General features: G+C 40.9%; 1 protein-coding gene across 2 annotated transcripts in view; it reads right to left on the reverse strand.

Moving 5' to 3' along the window:
• Positions 1-886: 886 nt before the first annotated feature.
• The window catches only part of SEH1L (SEH1 like nucleoporin), a 118,089-nt gene continuing 99,851 nt past the window's right edge, over positions 887-19,124 (reverse strand). The window contains exon 9 of one of the 2 annotated variants that reach the window (XM_053714891.1): positions 887-1,469. In XM_053714891.1, coding sequence (XP_053570866.1) covers positions 1,280-1,469 — 190 coding nt within the window. In that variant the 3' untranslated portion in view covers positions 887-1,279. Of the gene's footprint in view, positions 3,154-19,124 lie in introns of both variants that reach the window. The other variant, XM_053714892.1, reaches the window with a different exon arrangement.

Raw genomic sequence — 19,124 nt, forward strand, 5'->3', positions numbered from 1 at the left:
TGGACGGTGTCCACAAACTATAAGGATATTGGAAAACGAGGTGACAGCACCAAGTTAAGGCCCTTAAAAGGGAAAGCGAACACCATTTGATTTGTTATAGAAAAGGTTTATATATGCATAATAAAAACTTTATATATTTTCATTATTTTGCCCCCTTTCTTGTAATTTAGCGCTGAAAATGGAGGAATGTCTAGTTCTCAAACATTGAAATACACCCACTGACTTATCAAGGCTAACTCTGCCACATATATATCCCTAATTGGATTTATTAGATAACTGCAAAACAATGCATTTTCTTTACCAACCTAATGGCAGTGGCTATCATTGTTATCTGTGGACCAAAGTACAGATTGGCTGCTCCAAATAAGGCAAATGGAATTTAAAAACTAATTGCAAAAAAAATAACCAAAAGAAAAATGCTAATTTGTTTTTAAAAATGTTAAGACTTGGCTGACATGTTATTGTATAGAAGCACAAAAGAAATGGCTTGTAATTGCAGTATTCACTGTCCATCCTATGTTCCTTTTAAATAAAAATATTTATTTTGAGTTAACTCAATTGCTGTACGTTTAACAGTGCCAACATCCACTGATTTGAGCCCCCCAGGTTTAACTTAATTTCTCCTCTCTTTATTGGATGATTCAGTTATCTTGGTGAGCTTCTTGGAGCATAGAATTCTCAAATACTTATTTACTGGGTTGGACTCATAAGGGCAGATGGAAAAACATATACACAAAGACAATAATAGTGTATTTTTTTTTATCTAAATCAACATAATACAATATAGCCAACAACAACTACGCCAACATGTACAGGCCAAAATAATATGAGGTAGATTTGAACAGTTTCTGAAGTTAATTTAATAAAATACAACAAAAAACAGGCCTTAAATTTTGTAGACAATTTATTTTTACTGTTCATACAAAATTCATTATACATTTAAATAATACTTTATTTGATATTTCAAAATTTTTTCAGTTTACATTTTGCTTGAATATACTACAGGAATGGAAGGGAACAGTTTTGAAAGTTTTGCTGCAGCTTAATGGAGTATTAAATAGGCACTTTGAGGTTTGAAGTCTTTTTTTATTTTTGTACTACAGGAAAATACAGAATAACTAGATAAGATGTCAAATGAAAGATTTACCATTTGTGTGAGTGTATGTGTGTGTGTGTTTTGTAAATAAAGTAACAATAATAATAAACAATGTTTAAACGAAAGATGGATACCAAATGAAGGATGAAATATCAGTAAGTGCTTGCAGTAAACCACACTTATTCATACACCTTGATTTTCAGGTAAGGGGTTAAGAGGTGGAGGGTTTTGCTGCCTGCGGGGGTGAGGATATGAAGGGCTTACAGGGTCAGCATCATAGGGGTGCTTTATCAGAGCAGGTGGAGGAATAAACTGGGCATAATTGGACCATCTTGATCCAGGCTTTGGGGCTTCCAGCGGGGGGAATAAACACCTGAAAAAGTCAGAGAGAGGAAGAAAAACAGCAAAACAAGAAACAAATTAAATAAAAGAACGAAAGAAAGAAAACAGAAATGTTTAAGAACACAGAGGAAAAAAGTAGCAGCAGAAAAAAAAAGTAATTAAAAGTCCCAATCCAAAGTTTCAAGACCATATGTAGCTCATTCACTAAGCTTAGTCGGGTTACTGAACCAATTTTATAAGTTTACATTGAAGAAAAATACCTTTTGAATTACTATGTTGAGTATTTTTAAATGAATCCAGGGTACAGTCAGAATTATAGGTAAAAATATATTTATACCCAGCACACCCAGACTTCAAATTTGTAAATATAGTTTACATATTTACTTTATAGATAGTAATACATATCCCTGACAATAAAGCAGTTGTGGTGTTGGTTGGCCAGTTAATATTCGTTGATGACTCAAGTACTTTTTATACATAGTTCAGTATTCCACGTTATATTTCTTTGCATTTAAAAGGTTATATCGTCAAATTACCTAACTAAAAAAAGTTGTATAATTAGACGTTTATCAAATTACAGCTTAGCAAAGTAAAAAGAAATAATCAGTAACTGTACCTACATCCTTACATGAAACAGAATTGGAAAGAAAGTCTATTACTTTTTAACAGGGGTATGTATGTTATCTTGTGAACAGTCTTCTATTCACATTCCACAGCAATTCATAATCCTTCCAATAAACTTTTACCTATCTCATTTGGTTGTTTCAAACGGTCTTCCTGAAATTTAAGCCAACTATTCATACCTGTTTGGGTTTAACTAGAAAAAAAACAAATATTCTCAAGAATAAAATGATTTAGCCCAAAAGGCAGGGACATTTTTTTTTCTCCAACATGTTTTAACCAAGAAAGGAACTTAAAATGTACAAGTGATAATACTTCCACTAGAAAATGAGTGTACTTGTACAAAATGTTATGTTAATACACAGTTACAAAAACCCTTTAAAACTAATAGCATGTAAGAAATCATATAATTATAACAACCCATTAACAATAAATTATGGTATTTTACTAAACGAGGAGTTCTGTTAGACAATTTCTTTTCCATGCTCTTTTCATATCTGCAATTTTTACGTAACAAGATACCAAACACATTTCAACAATTTGTAATACAAATGAGTATATACAAAAGGGAACCAGTTCAGAAGACCACAAGCAGAACAGAGCTTTACCAATGCTACAGACTTGATGGGACACAAACATTACACAATCTTTAGTGCATCATTTATAATCGTCTAATGTGATCACATATTTGTTAAGATACAAATGTAAAGTTTTTTAAAAAATGTGTTTCCTCTCAGAGTCTAAGCAACCCTCCCCAAATCTGAAATTTCTTTTGATGGAGGTGGAGATTCTGAGATACAAATCCGGTAAGTTTATTATACAAATAAGCAAGATGTGATCACAAGAGGCTTGGAAGTGATGCAATAAAGTTTACACATCATTTGCAAAGTACACGTAATCTATGGCTGTTGAGAGCACCTCAGAAATGCTTGTAAATAGAATTCTTGTTTTCCCCTCAAAACAAGAATAATTGAAATATACAGAACAGGAAACAGCATTTGCGGATAAGAGTTCGGCATCCATTCCTGTGAGTACATGCAACAAGCAGCATAACAGCAAAGTTACTCCGGTTAGCTTGGTATCAGCTGTGCTTTCTGTTAGGGATATAACAAACGGAAGAAAAAAATATGCATCACCAACATCCTGTGTTAATGTCAGAAGCAAAACATATACATATAGTTTTAACCAAGAACACGTTAGAAAACAGTGCATTGTTTCTATGTGTATACAACCAAGCCTCAAAAGAAAATATATAATCATGTTACAAAGTAGTTAAGCTATGTTTATCACACATAAATATATGTAAAACAGAATTTATGTTTACCTGATAAATTTCTTTCTCCAACGGTGTGTCCGGTCCACGGCGTCATCCTTACTTGTGGGATATTCTCCTCCCCAACAGGAAATGGCAAAGAGCCCAGCAAAGCTGGTCACATGATCCCTCCTAGGCTCCGCCTACCCCAGTCATTCGACCGACGTTAAGGAGGAATAATAGCATAGGAGAAACCATATGGTACCGTGGTGACTGTAGTTAAAGAAAATAAATTATCAGACCTGATTAAAAAACCAGGGCGGGCCGTGGACCGGACACACCGTTGGAGAAAGAAATTTATCAGGTAAACATAAATTCTGTTTTCTCCAACATAGGTGTGTCCGGTCCACGGCGTCATCCTTACTTGTGGGAACCAATACCAAAGCTTTAGGACACGGATGAAGGGAGGGAGCAAATCAGGTCACCTAAATGGAAGGCACCACGGCTTGCAAAACCTTTCTCCCAAAAATAGCCTCAGAAGAAGCAAAAGTATCAAACTTGTAAAATTTGGTAAAAGTGTGCAGTGAAGACCAAGTCGCTGCCCTACATATCTGATCAACAGAAGCCTCGTTCTTGAAGGCCCATGTGGAAGCCACAGCCCTAGTGGAATGAGCCGTGATTCTTTCGGGAGGCTGCCGTCCGGCAGTCTCGTAAGCCAATCTGATGATGCTTTTAATCCAAAAAGAGAGAGAGGTAGAAGTTGCTTTTTGACCTCTCCTTTTACCTGAATAAACAACAAACAGGGAAGATGTTTGTCTAAAATCCTTTGTAGCATCTAAATAGAATTTTAGAGCGCGAACAACATCCAAATTGTGCAACAAGCGTTCCTTCTTTGAAACTGGTTTCGGACACAGAGAAGGTACGATAATCTCCTGGTTAATGTTTTTGTTAGAAACAACTTTTGGAAGAAAACCAGGTTTAGTACGTAAAACCACCTTATCTGCATGGAACACCAGATAAGGAGGAGAACACTGCAGAGCAGATAATTCTGAAACTCTTCTAGCAGAAGAAATTGCAACTAAAAACAAAACTTTCCAAGATAATAACTTAATATTAACGGAATGTAAGGGTTCAAACGGAACCCCCTGAAGAACTGAAAGAACTAAATTGAGACTCCAAGGAGGAGTCAAAGGTTTGTAAACAGGCTTGATTCTAACCAGAGCCTGAACAAAGGCTTGAACATCTGGCACAGCTGCCAGTTTTTTGTGAAGTAACACCGACAAGGCAGAAATCTGTCCCTTCAGGGAACTTGCCGATAATCCTTTTTCCAATCCTTCTTGAAGGAAGGATAGAATCCTAGGAATCTTAACCTTGTCCCAAGGGAATCCTTTAGATTCACACCAACAGATATATTTTTTCCAAATTTTGTGGTAAATCTTTCTAGTTACAGGCTTTCTGGCCTGAACAAGAGTATCGATAACAGAATCTGAGAAACCTCGCTTCGATAAAGTCAAGCGTTCAATCTCCAAGCAGTCAGCTGGAGTGAAACCAGATTCGGATGTTCGAACGGACCCTGAACAAGAAGGTCTCGTCTCAAAGGTAGCTTCCAAGGTGGAGCCGATGACATATTCACCAGATCTGCATACCAAGTCCTGCGTGGCCACGCAGGAGCTATCAAGATCACCGACGCCCTCTCCTGATTGATCCTGGCTACCAGCCTGGGGATGAGAGGAAACGGCGGGAACACATAAGCTAGTTTGAAGGTCCAAGGTGCTACTAGTGCATCCACTAGAGCCGCCTTGGGATCCCTGGATCTGGACCCGTAGCAAGGAACTTTGAAGTTCTGACGAGAGGCCATCAGATCCATGTCTGGAATGCCCCAAAGTTGAGTGACTTGGGCAAAGATTTCCGGATGGAGTTCCCACTCCCCCGGATGCAATGTCTGACGACTCAGAAAATCCGCTTCCCAATTTTCCACTCCCGGGATGTGGATAGCAGACAGGTGGCAGGAGTGAGACTCCGCCCATAGAATGATCTTGGTCACTTCTTCCATCGCTAGGGAACTCCTTGTTCCCCCCTGATGGTTGATGTACGCAACAGTCGTCATGTTGTCTGATTGAAACCGTATGAACTTGGTCCTCGCTAGCTGAGGCCAAGCCTTGAGAGCATTGAATATCGCTCTCAGTTCCAGAATATTTATCGGTAGAAGAGATTCTTCCCGAGACCAAAGACCCTGAGCTTTCAGGGATCCCCAGACCGCGCCCCAGCCCATCAGACTGGCGTCGGTCGTGACAATGACCCACTCTGGTCTGTGGAATGTCATCCCTCGTGACAGGTTGTCCAGGGACAGCCACCAACGGAGTGAGTCTCTGGTCCTCTGATTTACTTGTATCTTTGGAGACAAGTCTGTATAGTCCCCATTCCACTGACTGAGCATGCACAGTTGTAACGGTCTTAGATGAATGCGCGCAAAAGGAACTATGTCCATTGCCGCTACCATCAACCCGATCACTTCCATGCACTGAGCTACGGAAGGAAGGGGAACGGAATGAAGTATTCGACAAGAGTCCAGGAGCTTTGTCTTTCTGGCCTCTGTTAGAAAAATCCTCATTTCTGAGGAGTCTATAATTGTTCCCAAGAAGGGAACCCTTGTTGACGGGGATAGAGAACTCTTTTCCACGTTCACTTTCCAGCCGTGCGATCTGAGAAAGGCCAGGACGATGTCCGTGTGAGCCTTTGCTCGAGGGAGGGACGACGCTTGAATCAGAATGTCGTCCAGGTAAGGTACTACAGCAATGCCCCTTGGTCTTAGCACAGCTAGAAGGGACCCTAGTACCTTTGTGAAAATCCTTGGAGCAGTGGCTAATCCGAAAGGAAGCGCCACGAACTGGTAATGTTTGTCCAGGAATGCAAACCTTAGGAACCGATGATGTTCCTTGTGGATAGGAATATGTAGATACGCATCCTTTAAATCCACCGTGGTCATGAATTGACCTTCCTGGATGGAAGGAAGGATAGTTCGAATGGTTTCCATCTTGAAAGATGGGACCTTGAGAAATTTGTTTAAGATCTTGAGATCTAGGATTGGTCTGAATGTTCCCTCTTTTTTGGGAACTATGAACAGATTGGAGTAGAACCCCATCCCTTGTTCTCTCAATGGAACAGGATGAATCACTCCCATTTTTAACAGGTCTTCTACGCAAAGTAAGAACGCCTGTCTTTTTATGTGGTCTGAAGACAACTGAGACCTGTGGAACCTTCCCCTTGGGGGAAGTCCCTTGAATTCCAGAAGATAACCCTGGGAGACTATTTCTAGCGCCCAAGGATCCAGAACATCTCTTGCCCAAGCCTGAGCGAAGAGAGAGAGTCTGCCCCCCACCAGATCCGGTCCCGGATCGGGGGCCGATATTTCATGCTGTCTTGGTAGCAGTGGCAGGTTTCTTTGCCTGCTTTCCCTTGTTCCAGCCTTGCATTGGTCTCCAAGCTGGCTTGGCCTGAGAAGTATTACCTTCTTGCTTAGAGGACGTAGCACCTTGGGCTGGTCCGTTTTTACGAAAGGGACGAAAATTAGGTCTATTTTTTGCCTTGAAAGGCCGATCCTGAGGAAGGGCATGGCCCTTACCCCCAGTGATATCAGAGATAATCTCTTTCAAGTCAGGACCAAACAGCGTTTTCCCCTTGAAAGGAATGTTTAGTAGCTTGTTCTTGGAAGACGCATCAGCCGACCAAGATTTCAACCAAAGCGCTCTGCGCGCCACAATAGCAAACCCAGAGTTCTTAGCCGCTAACTTAGCCAATTGCAAAGAGGCGTCTAGAGTGAAAGAATTAGCCAATTTGAGAGCATTGACTCTGTCCATAATCTCCTCATAAGGAGGCGAGTCACTATCGAGCACCTTAATCAGTTCATCAAACCAGAAATATGCGGCTGTAGTGACAGGGACAATGCATGAAATGGGTTGTAGAAGGTAACCCTGCTGAACAAACATCTTTTTAAGCAAACCTTCTAATTTTTTATCCATAGGATCTTTGAAAGCACAACTATCCTCTATGGGAATAGTGGTGCGTTTGTTTAAAGTAGAAACCGCTCCCTCGACCTTGGGGACTGACTGCCATAAGTCCTTTCTGGGGTCGACCATAGGAAACAATTTTTTAAATATGGGGGGAGGGACGAAAGGAATACCGGGCCTTTCCCATTCTTTATTAACAATGTCCGCCACCCGCTTGGGTATAGGAAAAGCTTCTGGGAGCCCCGGCACCTCTAGGAACTTGTCCATTTTACATAGTTTCTCTGGGATGACCAAATTTTCACAATCATCCAGAGTGGATAATACCTCCTTAAGCAAAATGCGGAGATGTTCCAATTTAAATTTAAAAGTAATCACATCAGATTCAGCCTGCTGAGAAATATTCCCTAAATCAGTAATTTCTCCCTCAGACAAAACCTCCCTGGCCCCCTCAGATTGGGTTAGGGGCCCTTCAGAGATATTAATATCAGCGTCGTCATGCTCTTCAGTAACTAAAACAGAGCATCCACGCTTACGCTGACAAGGGTTCATTTTGGCTAAAATGTTTTTGACAGAATTATCCATTACAGCCGTTAATTGTTGCATAGTAAGGAGTATTGGCGCGCTAGATGTACTAGGGGCCTCCTGAGTGGGCAAGACTCGTGTAGACGAAGGAGGGAATGATGCAGTACCATGCTTACTCCCCTCACTTGAGGAATCATCTTGGGCATCATTGTCATTATCACATAAATCACATTTATTTAAATGAATAGGAATTCTGGCTTCCCCACATTCAGAACACAGTCTATCTGGTAGTTCAGACATGTTAAACAGGCATAAACTTGATAAGAAAGTACAAAAAACGTTTTGAAATAAAACCGTTACTGTCACTTTAAATTTTAAACTGAACACACTTTATTACTGCAATTGCGAAAAAACATGAAGGAATTGTTCAAAATTCACCAAACTTTCACCACAGTGTCTTAAAGCCTTGAAAATATTGCACACCAAATTTGGAAGCTTTAACCCTCAAAATAACGGAACCGGAGCCGTTTTAAGCTTTAACCCCTTTACAGTCCCTGGTATCTGCTTTGCTGAGACCCAACCAAACCCAAGGGGAATACGATACCAAATGATGCCTTCAGAAGTCTTTTATAAGTATCAGAGCTCCTCTCACATGCGACTGCATGCCATGCCTCTCAAAAATAAGTGCGCAACACCGGCGCGAAAATGAGACTCTGCCTATGCTTTGGGAAAGCCCCTAAAGAATAAGGTGTCTAAAACAGTGCCTGCCGATATTATTATATCAAAATACCCAGAATAAATGATTCCTCAAGGCTAAATAAGTGTTAATATCAATCGATTTAGCCCAAAAAATGTCTACAGTCTAAATAAGCCCTTGTGAAGCCCTTATTTACAATCGTAATAAACATGGCTTACCGGATCCCATAGGGAAAATGACAGCTTCCAGCATTACATCGTCTTGTTAGAATGTGTCATACCTCAAGCAGCAAGGACTGCAAACTGTTCCCCCAACTGAAGTTAATGCTCTCAACAGTCCTGTGTGGAACAGCCATGGATTTTAGTTACGGTTGCTAAAATCATTTTCCTCATACAAACAGAATTCTTCATCTCTTTTCTGTTTCTGAGTAAATAGTACGTACCAGCACTATTTGAAAATAACAAACTCTTGATTGAATAATGAAAAACTACAGTTAAACACTAAAAAACTCTAAGCCATCTCCGTGGAGATGTTGCCTGTACAACGGCAAAGAGAATGACTGGGGTAGGCGGAGCCTAGGAGGGATCATGTGACCAGCTTTGCTGGGCTCTTTGCCATTTCCTGTTGGGGAGGAGAATATCCCACAAGTAAGGATGACGCCGTGGACCGGACACACCTATGTTGGAGAAAAAATAAATAAATATATATATATATTGTAAAAAAAAGTTGATGAGTAGTGTCTTTTTGGATACAAGGACAATACTGGAAGGCGCTATTACTGACAATATATATAAGTGAAGCTGCTGGAGGTATACAAAATATGTTACGTTTTCACCTCTTAGTAAATAGCATGCGAGAAATCCAGCGACACGCCGGATTTCCCACGCGGCTATAGGCTAAAGAGGTGAAACCGTCACCTCTCAAGAAAAACAGAGTTCTGCCGTGGGTTGCCTTAGCAGCTCAGAACGGAAAAAGCTTGAAACAAATAAAGGAGCTTTCTGCATTAACTATTTTATTCTTCATGAATGAAAGTCCCCTTTATTTGTTTCAATTATCAATCTTAGCATTTCACAAACGCTAGACTGACTTTCACTTAAAATGTTATGTCATTACATTTTATTCTGCTTTATGAATTAAATTTACATCTTGAGTTACAAAATAATTTGGCTTTGCGTGATGTAAAGCAGTTTTGTGCTTGCTATTGACTAGTATAATGTGACTGTTCTACTTTTAAACTAAGCTTGTCCTTTGAGCACATTTCTAAAATTATCAAAGCTTGGTCATATTACTACATATTTACTTTATCACTCGCATATTAAATATTTGTTTAATGCACTCAGACATTACAGACGCATTACAAGACAAAACGTATTTAAAAACAAAATGGGTGTTATTGCTGCATAACAAGGATTGGCAGATTTACATTAATCTTAGGGCCCTCCAGCATATTGATGAACTACAAATATAGAAGCCAGTTGATTTTATATATAAATATATGCAGAATAATTTAAAGGAATAAAAGCCAGGTACAACATTTTAGATGTGGCTTGCTGGCACCTGGGATATATCAAGGCTCTCTCTTTAAAACTAAACTATTTTCCACAGAAATCAGACATTTTTTATTATGTATATCCGAAAAGAGACGCACAAAAAAAAAAAAAAAAAAAATTAGTACACGCATGTGTTTATGTTTATTTGCAAATTGTGCATCTATGGAGTAGCAATAAAATTTGAAGATTCAGCAAATGAGAATTTTGTCAGTGTCTCTTCAAAACGTTAAAAGTTTAGTGGCTTTAAATGGAGATAGTGCTAAAATTACATGCTCTAAATTGTTACACTATTTAATTTTTTGCAATGTGTTTAACGCCTTTGTGGTTAAACATGCAGTTTAAAAGGGACAGTCTGGTCAAAATGATACTTTCCAGATTCAGATAGGGGATGTGACTTTCTAATTTACTTTTATCATGAAATTTATTTGTTCTCTTTGTATTCTTTGTTGAAAGTTAAATCTAGGTAGGCTCAAGCTAATTTCTTTTTTTCTAATACTTGAAGGCCACCTCTTATCACAGTACATTTTGACAGTTTTTCATAGCTAGATAGCGCTAGTTCATGTGTGTCATATAAATAAAATTGTGCTCACTCCCGTGGAATTACTAAGTCAGCACTGAATGGCTAAAATGCAACTCTGTCAAAAGAACTTAAATAATTGGGCAGTCTGCAGATGCTTAGATACAAGGTAATCAGAGGTAAAATGTATATTAATTATTGGTTATGCAAAACTGTGGAATGGGTAATAAAGGGATTGTCCATCTATTTAAACAATAACAATTCTGGAGTAGACTGTCCCTTTAAGTACCATTCAGGAGCCACAGAGGAATGATAGTCCCAAGCAGATACAGGTGGTGAGCATTGCGGGATCACTAGTGCTAAAATTACAGAATGTCATTTTGCACTATAATATCCCTTCAACATTGCAGAAGTGATTCTAAGTGTTAAAATCTTAACATTACACATGATTAGTGTTTTTGTGGTTTCATTTTATAGTATCAGGAACATTTGCAGGTCTTACTCCTAGATACAGGAGAATAATGCAGACTGCGCCGCACACCTGTGAGTGCTGTTTGCCAAGACAGACACCCAAGCACTAGCAAAAAAGTCCCAGTCAGTGTAAAGCCTGGGTATCCCTCTTAGTATAAGAGAAGCCTCAAAAACAAAAAAAGGAAATTTATGCTTACCTGATAAATGTATTTCTTTAACGATATGACGAGTCCACGGATTTCATCCTTACTTATGGGATTACGCCTCCTGGTCAGCAGGAGGAGGCAAAGAGCACAACAGCAGAGCTGTATATATAGCTCCTCCCTTCCCTCCCACTCCAGTCATTCAACCGAAGTTAGGAAGAGAAAGGAAGAGCCAAAGGTGCAGAGGTGACTGAAGTTTAACAAAAAATAAATACCTGTCTTAGAAATGACAGGGTTGGGCCATGGACTCGTCATATCGTAAAATAAATAAATTTATCAGGTAAGCATAAATTTCCTTTTCTTTTACAAGATATGACGAGTCCACGGATTGCATCCTTACTTATGGGATACAATACCAAAGCTATAGGACACAGATGAAAGGGAGGGACAAGACAGGAACCTAAACGGAAGGCACCACTGCTTGAAGAACCTTTCTCCCAAAAACAACCTCGGACAAGGCAAAAGTAACAAATTTGTAAAATTTAGACAAAGTGTGAAGAGACGACCAAGTTGCAGCCTTGCAAATCTGTTCAACAGAAGCAAAATTTTTAAATGCCCATGAGAAAGCCACAGCCCTTTCTTTCAGGAGGATGCTGTCCAGCAGTCTCATATGCAAAACGGATGATACTCTCCAGCCAAAAAGAAAGAGAGGTAGCCGTAGCTTTCTGGCCCCTACGTTTTCCAGAAAAAACAACAAATAATGAAGATGATTGACAAATTCTTGCAAGTAAAACTTCAGGGCATGGACCACGTCCAAGTTATGTAACAGACACTCCTTCTTAGGAGGAGGATTAGGACACAAGGAAGGAACAACAATTTCCTGATTAATATTCTTATTAGAAACAACCTTAGGAAAGAAACCAGGTTTGGTACGTAACACCACCTTATCAGAATGGAAAATAAGATAAGGAGAATCACATTGTAAAGCTGAAAGCTCAGAAACTCTGCGAGGAGAAGAAATAGCAACCAAAAATAAAACTTTCCAAGATAACAACTTAATATCTATGGAATGCATGGGTCCAAACGGAACCCCTTAAAGAACATTAAGAACTAAATTCAAACCCAAAGTGGAGCAATTGGTCTAAACACAGGCTTGATTCTAGTCAGAGCCTGACAAAAAGATTAAACGTCTGGAACATCTGCCAGACGCTTGTGTAGCAAAATAGACAAAGCAGAAATCTGTCCCTTTAAGGAACTTGCCGACAACCCTTTCTCCAATCCTTCTTGGAGAAAAGATAAAATCCTGGGAATCCTAACCCTACTCCATGAGTAGCCCTTGGATTCACACCAATAAAGATATTTACGCCATATCTTATGGTAAATCTTTCTGGTAACAGGCTTACGTGCCTGAATCAAGGTATCAATGACCGAATCAGAGAACCCTCGCTTAGATAAAATCAAGCGTTCAATCTCCAATCAGTCAACTGCAGAAAAACTAGATTTGGATGATGGAAGGGTCCCTGAATGAGAAGGTCCTGCCTCAATGGAAGCTTCCACGGTGGCAGAGAGGACATGTCCACCAGATTGGCATACCAAGTCCTGCGAGGCCACGCAGGAGCGATGAGAATCACCAAAGCCCTCTCCTGTTTGATACGAGCAATCACCCAGGGAAGGAGAGCAAACGGTGGAAACACATAAGCTAGGTTGAACAACCAAGGCATCTATCAGTTCGGCCTGAGGATCCCTGGACCTGGATCCGTATCTCGGGAGCTTGGCATTCTGACGAGATGCCATAAGATCCAGCTCCGGTCTGCCCCATCTGAGAATCAGAGTGGCAAAGACCTCCAGATGAAGTTCCCATTCCCCCGTATGAAACGTCTGTCTGCTCAAAAAATCCGCTTCCCAGTTGTTCACTCATGGGATGTAGATTGCTGACAGATAACAAGAGTGAGCCTCCGCCCACCGAATTATCTTGGATACTTCTGTCATCGCTAAGGAACTCCTTGTTCCTCCCTGATGATTGATGTAAGCCACAGTAGTGATGTTGTCCGACTGAAAACGGATGAATCTGGCCGAAGCCAACTGAGGCCAAGCCTGAAGTGCATTGAATATTGCTCTCAATTCCAGAATATTGATTGGAAGTAGAGACTCCGACCGAGTCCACACACCCTGAGCCTCCAGGGAATTCCAGACTGCACCCCAACCTAGTAGACTGTAGTCCATTGTCACTATCACCCATTTGCGGAAGCACGTCCCTTGGGACAGATGATCCGGCGACAACCACCAAAGAAGAGAGTCACTTGTCTCCTGATCCAGATCTATCTGAGGAGACAAATTTACATAATCTCCATTCCACTGCCTGAGCATGCTCAGTTGTAGTGGTCTGAGATGAAAACGAGCAAACGGAATGATGTCCATTGCCACCACCATCAATCCAATTACCTCCATGCACTGAGCCACTGATGGCCGAGGACTGGACTGAAGGGCTTGGCATGTATTCAGAATCTTTAACTTTCTGACTTCTGTCAAGAAAATTTTCATGGATATAGAATCTACTAAGAGTTCCCAGGAAAGAAACCCTTGTCTGTGGAATTAGTGAACTCTTTTCTAGATTCACCTTCAACCGATGAGTCCTCAGAAAGGACAGAACCATGTCTGTATGAGATTTTGTCAGTTGATAAGACGCCTGGATCAGAATATCGTCCAGATAAGGCGCCACTGCAATGCCCCGCGGTCTGAGAACTGCCAGTAGAGACCCTAGAACCTTCATGAAGATCCTGGGTGCTGTGGCCAGCCCGAAAGGAAGAGCCACAAACTGAAAATGTTTGTCCAGGAAGGCAGAACTTAGAAACTGGTGATGATCTTTGTGGATAGGAATATCAAGATATGCATCCTTTAAGTCCACGGAAGTCATATATTGACCCTCCTGGATCAATGGAAGAATTGCCCGAATAGTCTCCATCTTGAAGGATGGAACTCTGAGAAACTTGTTTAGACTCTTGAGATCTAAAATGGGTCAGAACGTTCCCTCTTTTTTGGGAACCACGAAAAGATTTGAGTAAAACCCCTGACCCTGTTCCTGTATTGGAACGGGACTAATTACTCCCATAGTGGAGAGGTCTTTTACACAACGTAAGAACGCCTCTCTTTTTATCTGGTCTACAGACAATCGTGAAAGAAGAAACCTCCCCCTTGGGAGGGAATTTCTGAACTCCAGTTGATACCCTTGGGACACGATTTCCAGTGTCCAGGGATCCTGAACATCTCTTATCCAAGCCTGGACAAAGAGATAAAGTCTGCCAGTTTAGCGGAAGAAGAAGAGGGGACTCCCTTGAAATTTCGAAAGGAACGAAAATTACTCTGTTTACCCCTTTGTTTAGATGTTTTATCCTGAGGTAGGAGGTGACCGTTACCTCCTGTAATGTCAGAAATGATTTCTTTCAAATCAGGCCCGAACTGGGTCTTTCCTTTGAAAGGAATAGCCAAAAGCTTGGATTTAGAGGACACATCCGCCGACCAAGATTTTAACCATAAGGCTCTGCGCGCTAAAATGGCAAATCCTGCATTCTTAGCCGCCAATTTTGCGATCTGAAAGGCGGCATCCATAACAAAAGAATTAGCCAGCTTAAGGGCCTTAATTCTATCCAATATTTCCTCTAAAGAAGTCTCAGTCTTAAGAGACTCTTCTAAGGCGTCAAACCAAAAGGCAGCCGCAGTTGTAATAGAAAACCTTGATGAACAAACAGCTTTTTTAGAAGACCCTCCAACTTCTTATCCATAGGGTCTTTGAAAGCACAACTGTCCTCAATAGGGATAGTCGTACGCTTAGTCAGGGTAGAGATAGCACCCTCCACCTTAGGGATCGTTTGCCAAGAATCCCGAACAGAGTCAGCTATAGGGTACATTTTCTTAAAATTAGGAGAAGGTGAGAATGAGATACCCGGTCTTTCCCATTCCCGCGTAATAATTTCCGAAATTCTCTTAGGAACCGGAAAAACATCAGAATAAGAAGGAACCTCTAAGTACTTGCCCATCTTACACAATTTCTCTGTCGGTACCACAGTCGTCCAGAGTCGCTAAAACCTCCCGAAGACGGAGGTGTTCAAGCTTAAATCTGAAGGACATGACGTCCGAGTCTGTCTGAGGTAACACTCCCTGAGTCAGAAAGTTCCCCCTCAGACAGAAGCTCCCTACTCCCCAAATCAGAACCCTGGGAGGGCACATCGGAGATAGTCATCAAAGCATCAGAAGTCGCAAGAACCAAAGGGGCTTCTGTCCTGCCGCGTTTGTAACACTGGCAACTTGGATAAAACTTCTGTAAGAGTGGATGACATAACTGCAGCCATATCCTGCAGAGTAAATGAAGTGGATGCAGTTGAATAACATGGCGTCGCTTGAGTGGGCGTTAAGGGCTGTGGCGCTTGGGGAGAAAGAGTTGGCATACCCTGAGTCTCATCAGTCTGAGAAACATCCTGAGCTATATCTTTATTAAAGAAAATCTGCTCTCTACATTGTAATGCCCTCAGTGCATGATGGGCAAAAAGTAAGCGGGGGTTCCACATTGGCATTTAAACACATGGAACAAGTACTGGCATTAAGATCATCCATTGTGAAAGCAAAACGTTATTTAATTATATAATACACTTTTCATATAGAAAATCATTGTAAAATAAAAACATAAAAATGTTTTGTCTAGGACACTGTGTTATAAGATTTTAATATTTGTGGCTTTGGAGACAAAAAACAAAGTTTTATAACGTATCCCAGAAGCAGTCAACTAATTTGGGGCAGTAATTTACACTTTTAAAAATAATAGCACCTCGCCACAGCGCCTACCTGCTCACTATGACCCAACAAACGAGCCTCCTAACAGCAGAGTGTCTACACCGCCTGATCTACCCACGCGGTCCAGACAGACACCGGAGTCAATTACTCCTCCGACTCCCAGAAAAGCACTGCGTGACTTCTCTCAGCGCGCTAACGAGTGCCCCGCCATCGTGGGCATAACACATGAAACTCCCGGGCGGCTCTGTATAATATTGTAAAAAAAATGGAGTCGCTGGGACAAATGTGATCCCCAACACATATCTAATAAATGTGATCCACAACACATATCTAATAGGAGCCAGTCCCCCAATAACTCCCGGTCTGACAAACAACTCCGAAGCTCGGAGTAAACCGGAATACACTAGTAAAAATCCCCAGCGTCAGCCCAATCCTGAAGGGGTTAACTTGTTAAAAAAAACACCCCAATGTACCTCATGCAGCCCCATAAACAGGCCCAATAATTAAGGCAGCCCTCTAGAACCGTGTTGTAAAGCACACAGACATAGGTGAATATATTCAGTTTACAGAGGAAAATGACAGTCTTTTCTGAGGTACTAGGTGTCACAGAAAGTAATAGACTGCACATACCTCCATGCTGATTAACAGCATGACTTGTCCCACACTGCTAGAGGTCCTTCTCCTCCAGGAATCTGTGGGAACAAAACTGGGTCTTAGATAAAATTTGCTAAGACCATATTCAGCAGGGCAGCACACAGTCTGGGAGTCACAGAAACAAGCATATTTGAAGCTGTACAGCTCCCCTTGCTTTACCCTTGAGTAAAATAGTACACACCGGTACCATTTAAAAATAATAAACTCTTGATTGAAGAATCTAAACTAACACCTCACTTTACCTCTTCCTATCACTAACACAGGCAAAGAGAATGACTGGGGTGGGAGGGAAGGGAGGAGCTATATATACACAGCCCTGCTGTGGTGCTCTTTGCCTCCTCCTGCTGACCAGCAGGCGTAATCCCATAAGGATGAAATCCGTGGACTTGTCATATCTTGTAAAAGAAATGTATGCTTACCTGATAAATGTATTTCTTTGCGGACATGGAGAGTCAACAACGTCATTCCAATTACTAGTGGGATATTCAACTCCTGACCACCAAGAGAAGGCAAAGAGCACCCTAGCAAAGCTGTTAAGTGTAAATGCCTTACCCATAACCCCAGTCATTCAGCCGAAGGAGGTGCCTGAGGTTAATACAAAAAAACTGCTGTCTTAATATTTAAAAAAATGGTCAGGGTCGTGGACTCTCCATGCCTGGAAATAAATTTATCAGGTAAGCATAAATTTTCTTTTCTTTCTAATGGCATGGAATGTCCACGACTTCATTCCAATTACTAGTGGGAACCAATACCCAAGCTAGAGGGCACAGAATAAACAGGGAGGGAGAACAAGACAGGCAGACCTAAACAGAAGGCACCACCGCTTGAAGAACTTTTCTCCCAAAAGAAGCCTCAGCAAAAGTATCAAATTTGTAGAATTTTAAAAAGGTATGCAAAGAGGACCATGTGGCCGCCTTGCAAACTTGTTCCACAGAGGCTTCATTTTTAAATGCCCAGGAAGAGGAGACAGCCTCAGTGGAATGAGACGTAATTCTCTCAGGAGGCTGTTGCCCAGCTGTCTCATAAGCTAACTCAATAACACTTCTCAACCAGAGAGAAAGAGTAGTAGAAGTGGCCTTCAGACCTTAACGCTTACCAGAGAAAACAAGGAACAAGGCAGAAGATTGGCAAAAATCTTTAGTTGCTTGAAGGTAACATTTTAGAGCACACACAACATCTAGGTTATGCAAAAGACGTTCCTTCTGGGAAGGATTGGGACAAAAAGAAGGAACAACAATTTCCTGATTAATATTGCGATCCAACACAACCTTCGGAAGAAAACCCAGCTTAGTATGAAGGACTGCCTTATCCGCATAAAAAAAATAAGGTAAAGGGGAATCACACTGCAGAGCTGAAAGCTGGGAAACTCTACGAGCAGAAGAAATAGCAAGAAGAAAACCTTCCAAGATAACAATTTAATATCAACAGAATGCACCCGGTATGTCACTTTAAGAAAATATAGAGGAATCCTTCAGAGCGAGAAAACGCTAAAAGCACAGGAAAAATTTTAAGCATAAAAAATAATTCTATAGATGTTTAGCACACGTCTATACCTCATTCTAACTGAGGTGTACTACCATAAACGGACCAAAAGCTGCCGCTAGTAATAGAAGGGACTCTCCAGCAGGAATCAGAGATCCTACCCTCTTCCAAGACAATCCGATTGGCAAAAACAGAATAGACTCACTGACTGACAAAGATCCGCTCTGCATATACGCTTGAAAGAGCAGAGAGTCACGTAAGCTGCTAGCAAAAAAGAAAACTGTGCCACAGATGAAAAAAAAAAAAAAAAGCCTATCCAACGGCCTCGAATAAAAATGCAAAAAGTAAAAAGATCTATTTCTTAGTACTATCCCATAATTACAATAAAAAGGGAAAATATAAACCCACTTTATGAACCTTTCAGTCAGTCTCATGAGAGATCTTATCTCTCAAAATAAGGGAAATTTATTAACCCCCAAGTCTCTTTCTTAACACATACATAAGTGCCTGCAAGCTGCCTATTTTATGTACCCTCAATAAAAAAGGATAAGATATGTCCCAATAAGATCCAATAGAGGATTTAACCCCTTAGAGTGCTGGCCTTCAGTACCTAGAGGATCCAGCTGCCGGGCAGAAAGACAGCTATTAAGGTGTGACAGACACTCTACTCTTTATCAGGGACCTGTAGACAAAGAAAACAAACAAACAAACAAACAAACAGAGTAACCAACTCTGGTTTTCAACGAAGGTGTAGCAATGGTGTTAGAAATAAAGCTAAAAGCCACCATTATTTTTACTAAAGAGTGACATGGACACAGCTTGACCCCAATCCTTGCTTGCAGGGAAAAGTACCCATTAAAGGATTAAATCTTCTCAGGCAAACATCTTCACCGTCCTCCCGATCATAGAGGGAAAGAATGACTAGGGTTATGGGTAAGGGGAGTGACACAAAACAGCTCTGCTGGGGTGCTCTTTTCCTCCTTCT

The sequence above is a fragment of the Bombina bombina genome, chromosome 5, assembly GCF_027579735.1.
Source record: "Bombina bombina isolate aBomBom1 chromosome 5, aBomBom1.pri, whole genome shotgun sequence".
NCBI classification, from domain to species: domain Eukaryota; kingdom Metazoa; phylum Chordata; class Amphibia; order Anura; family Bombinatoridae; genus Bombina; species Bombina bombina.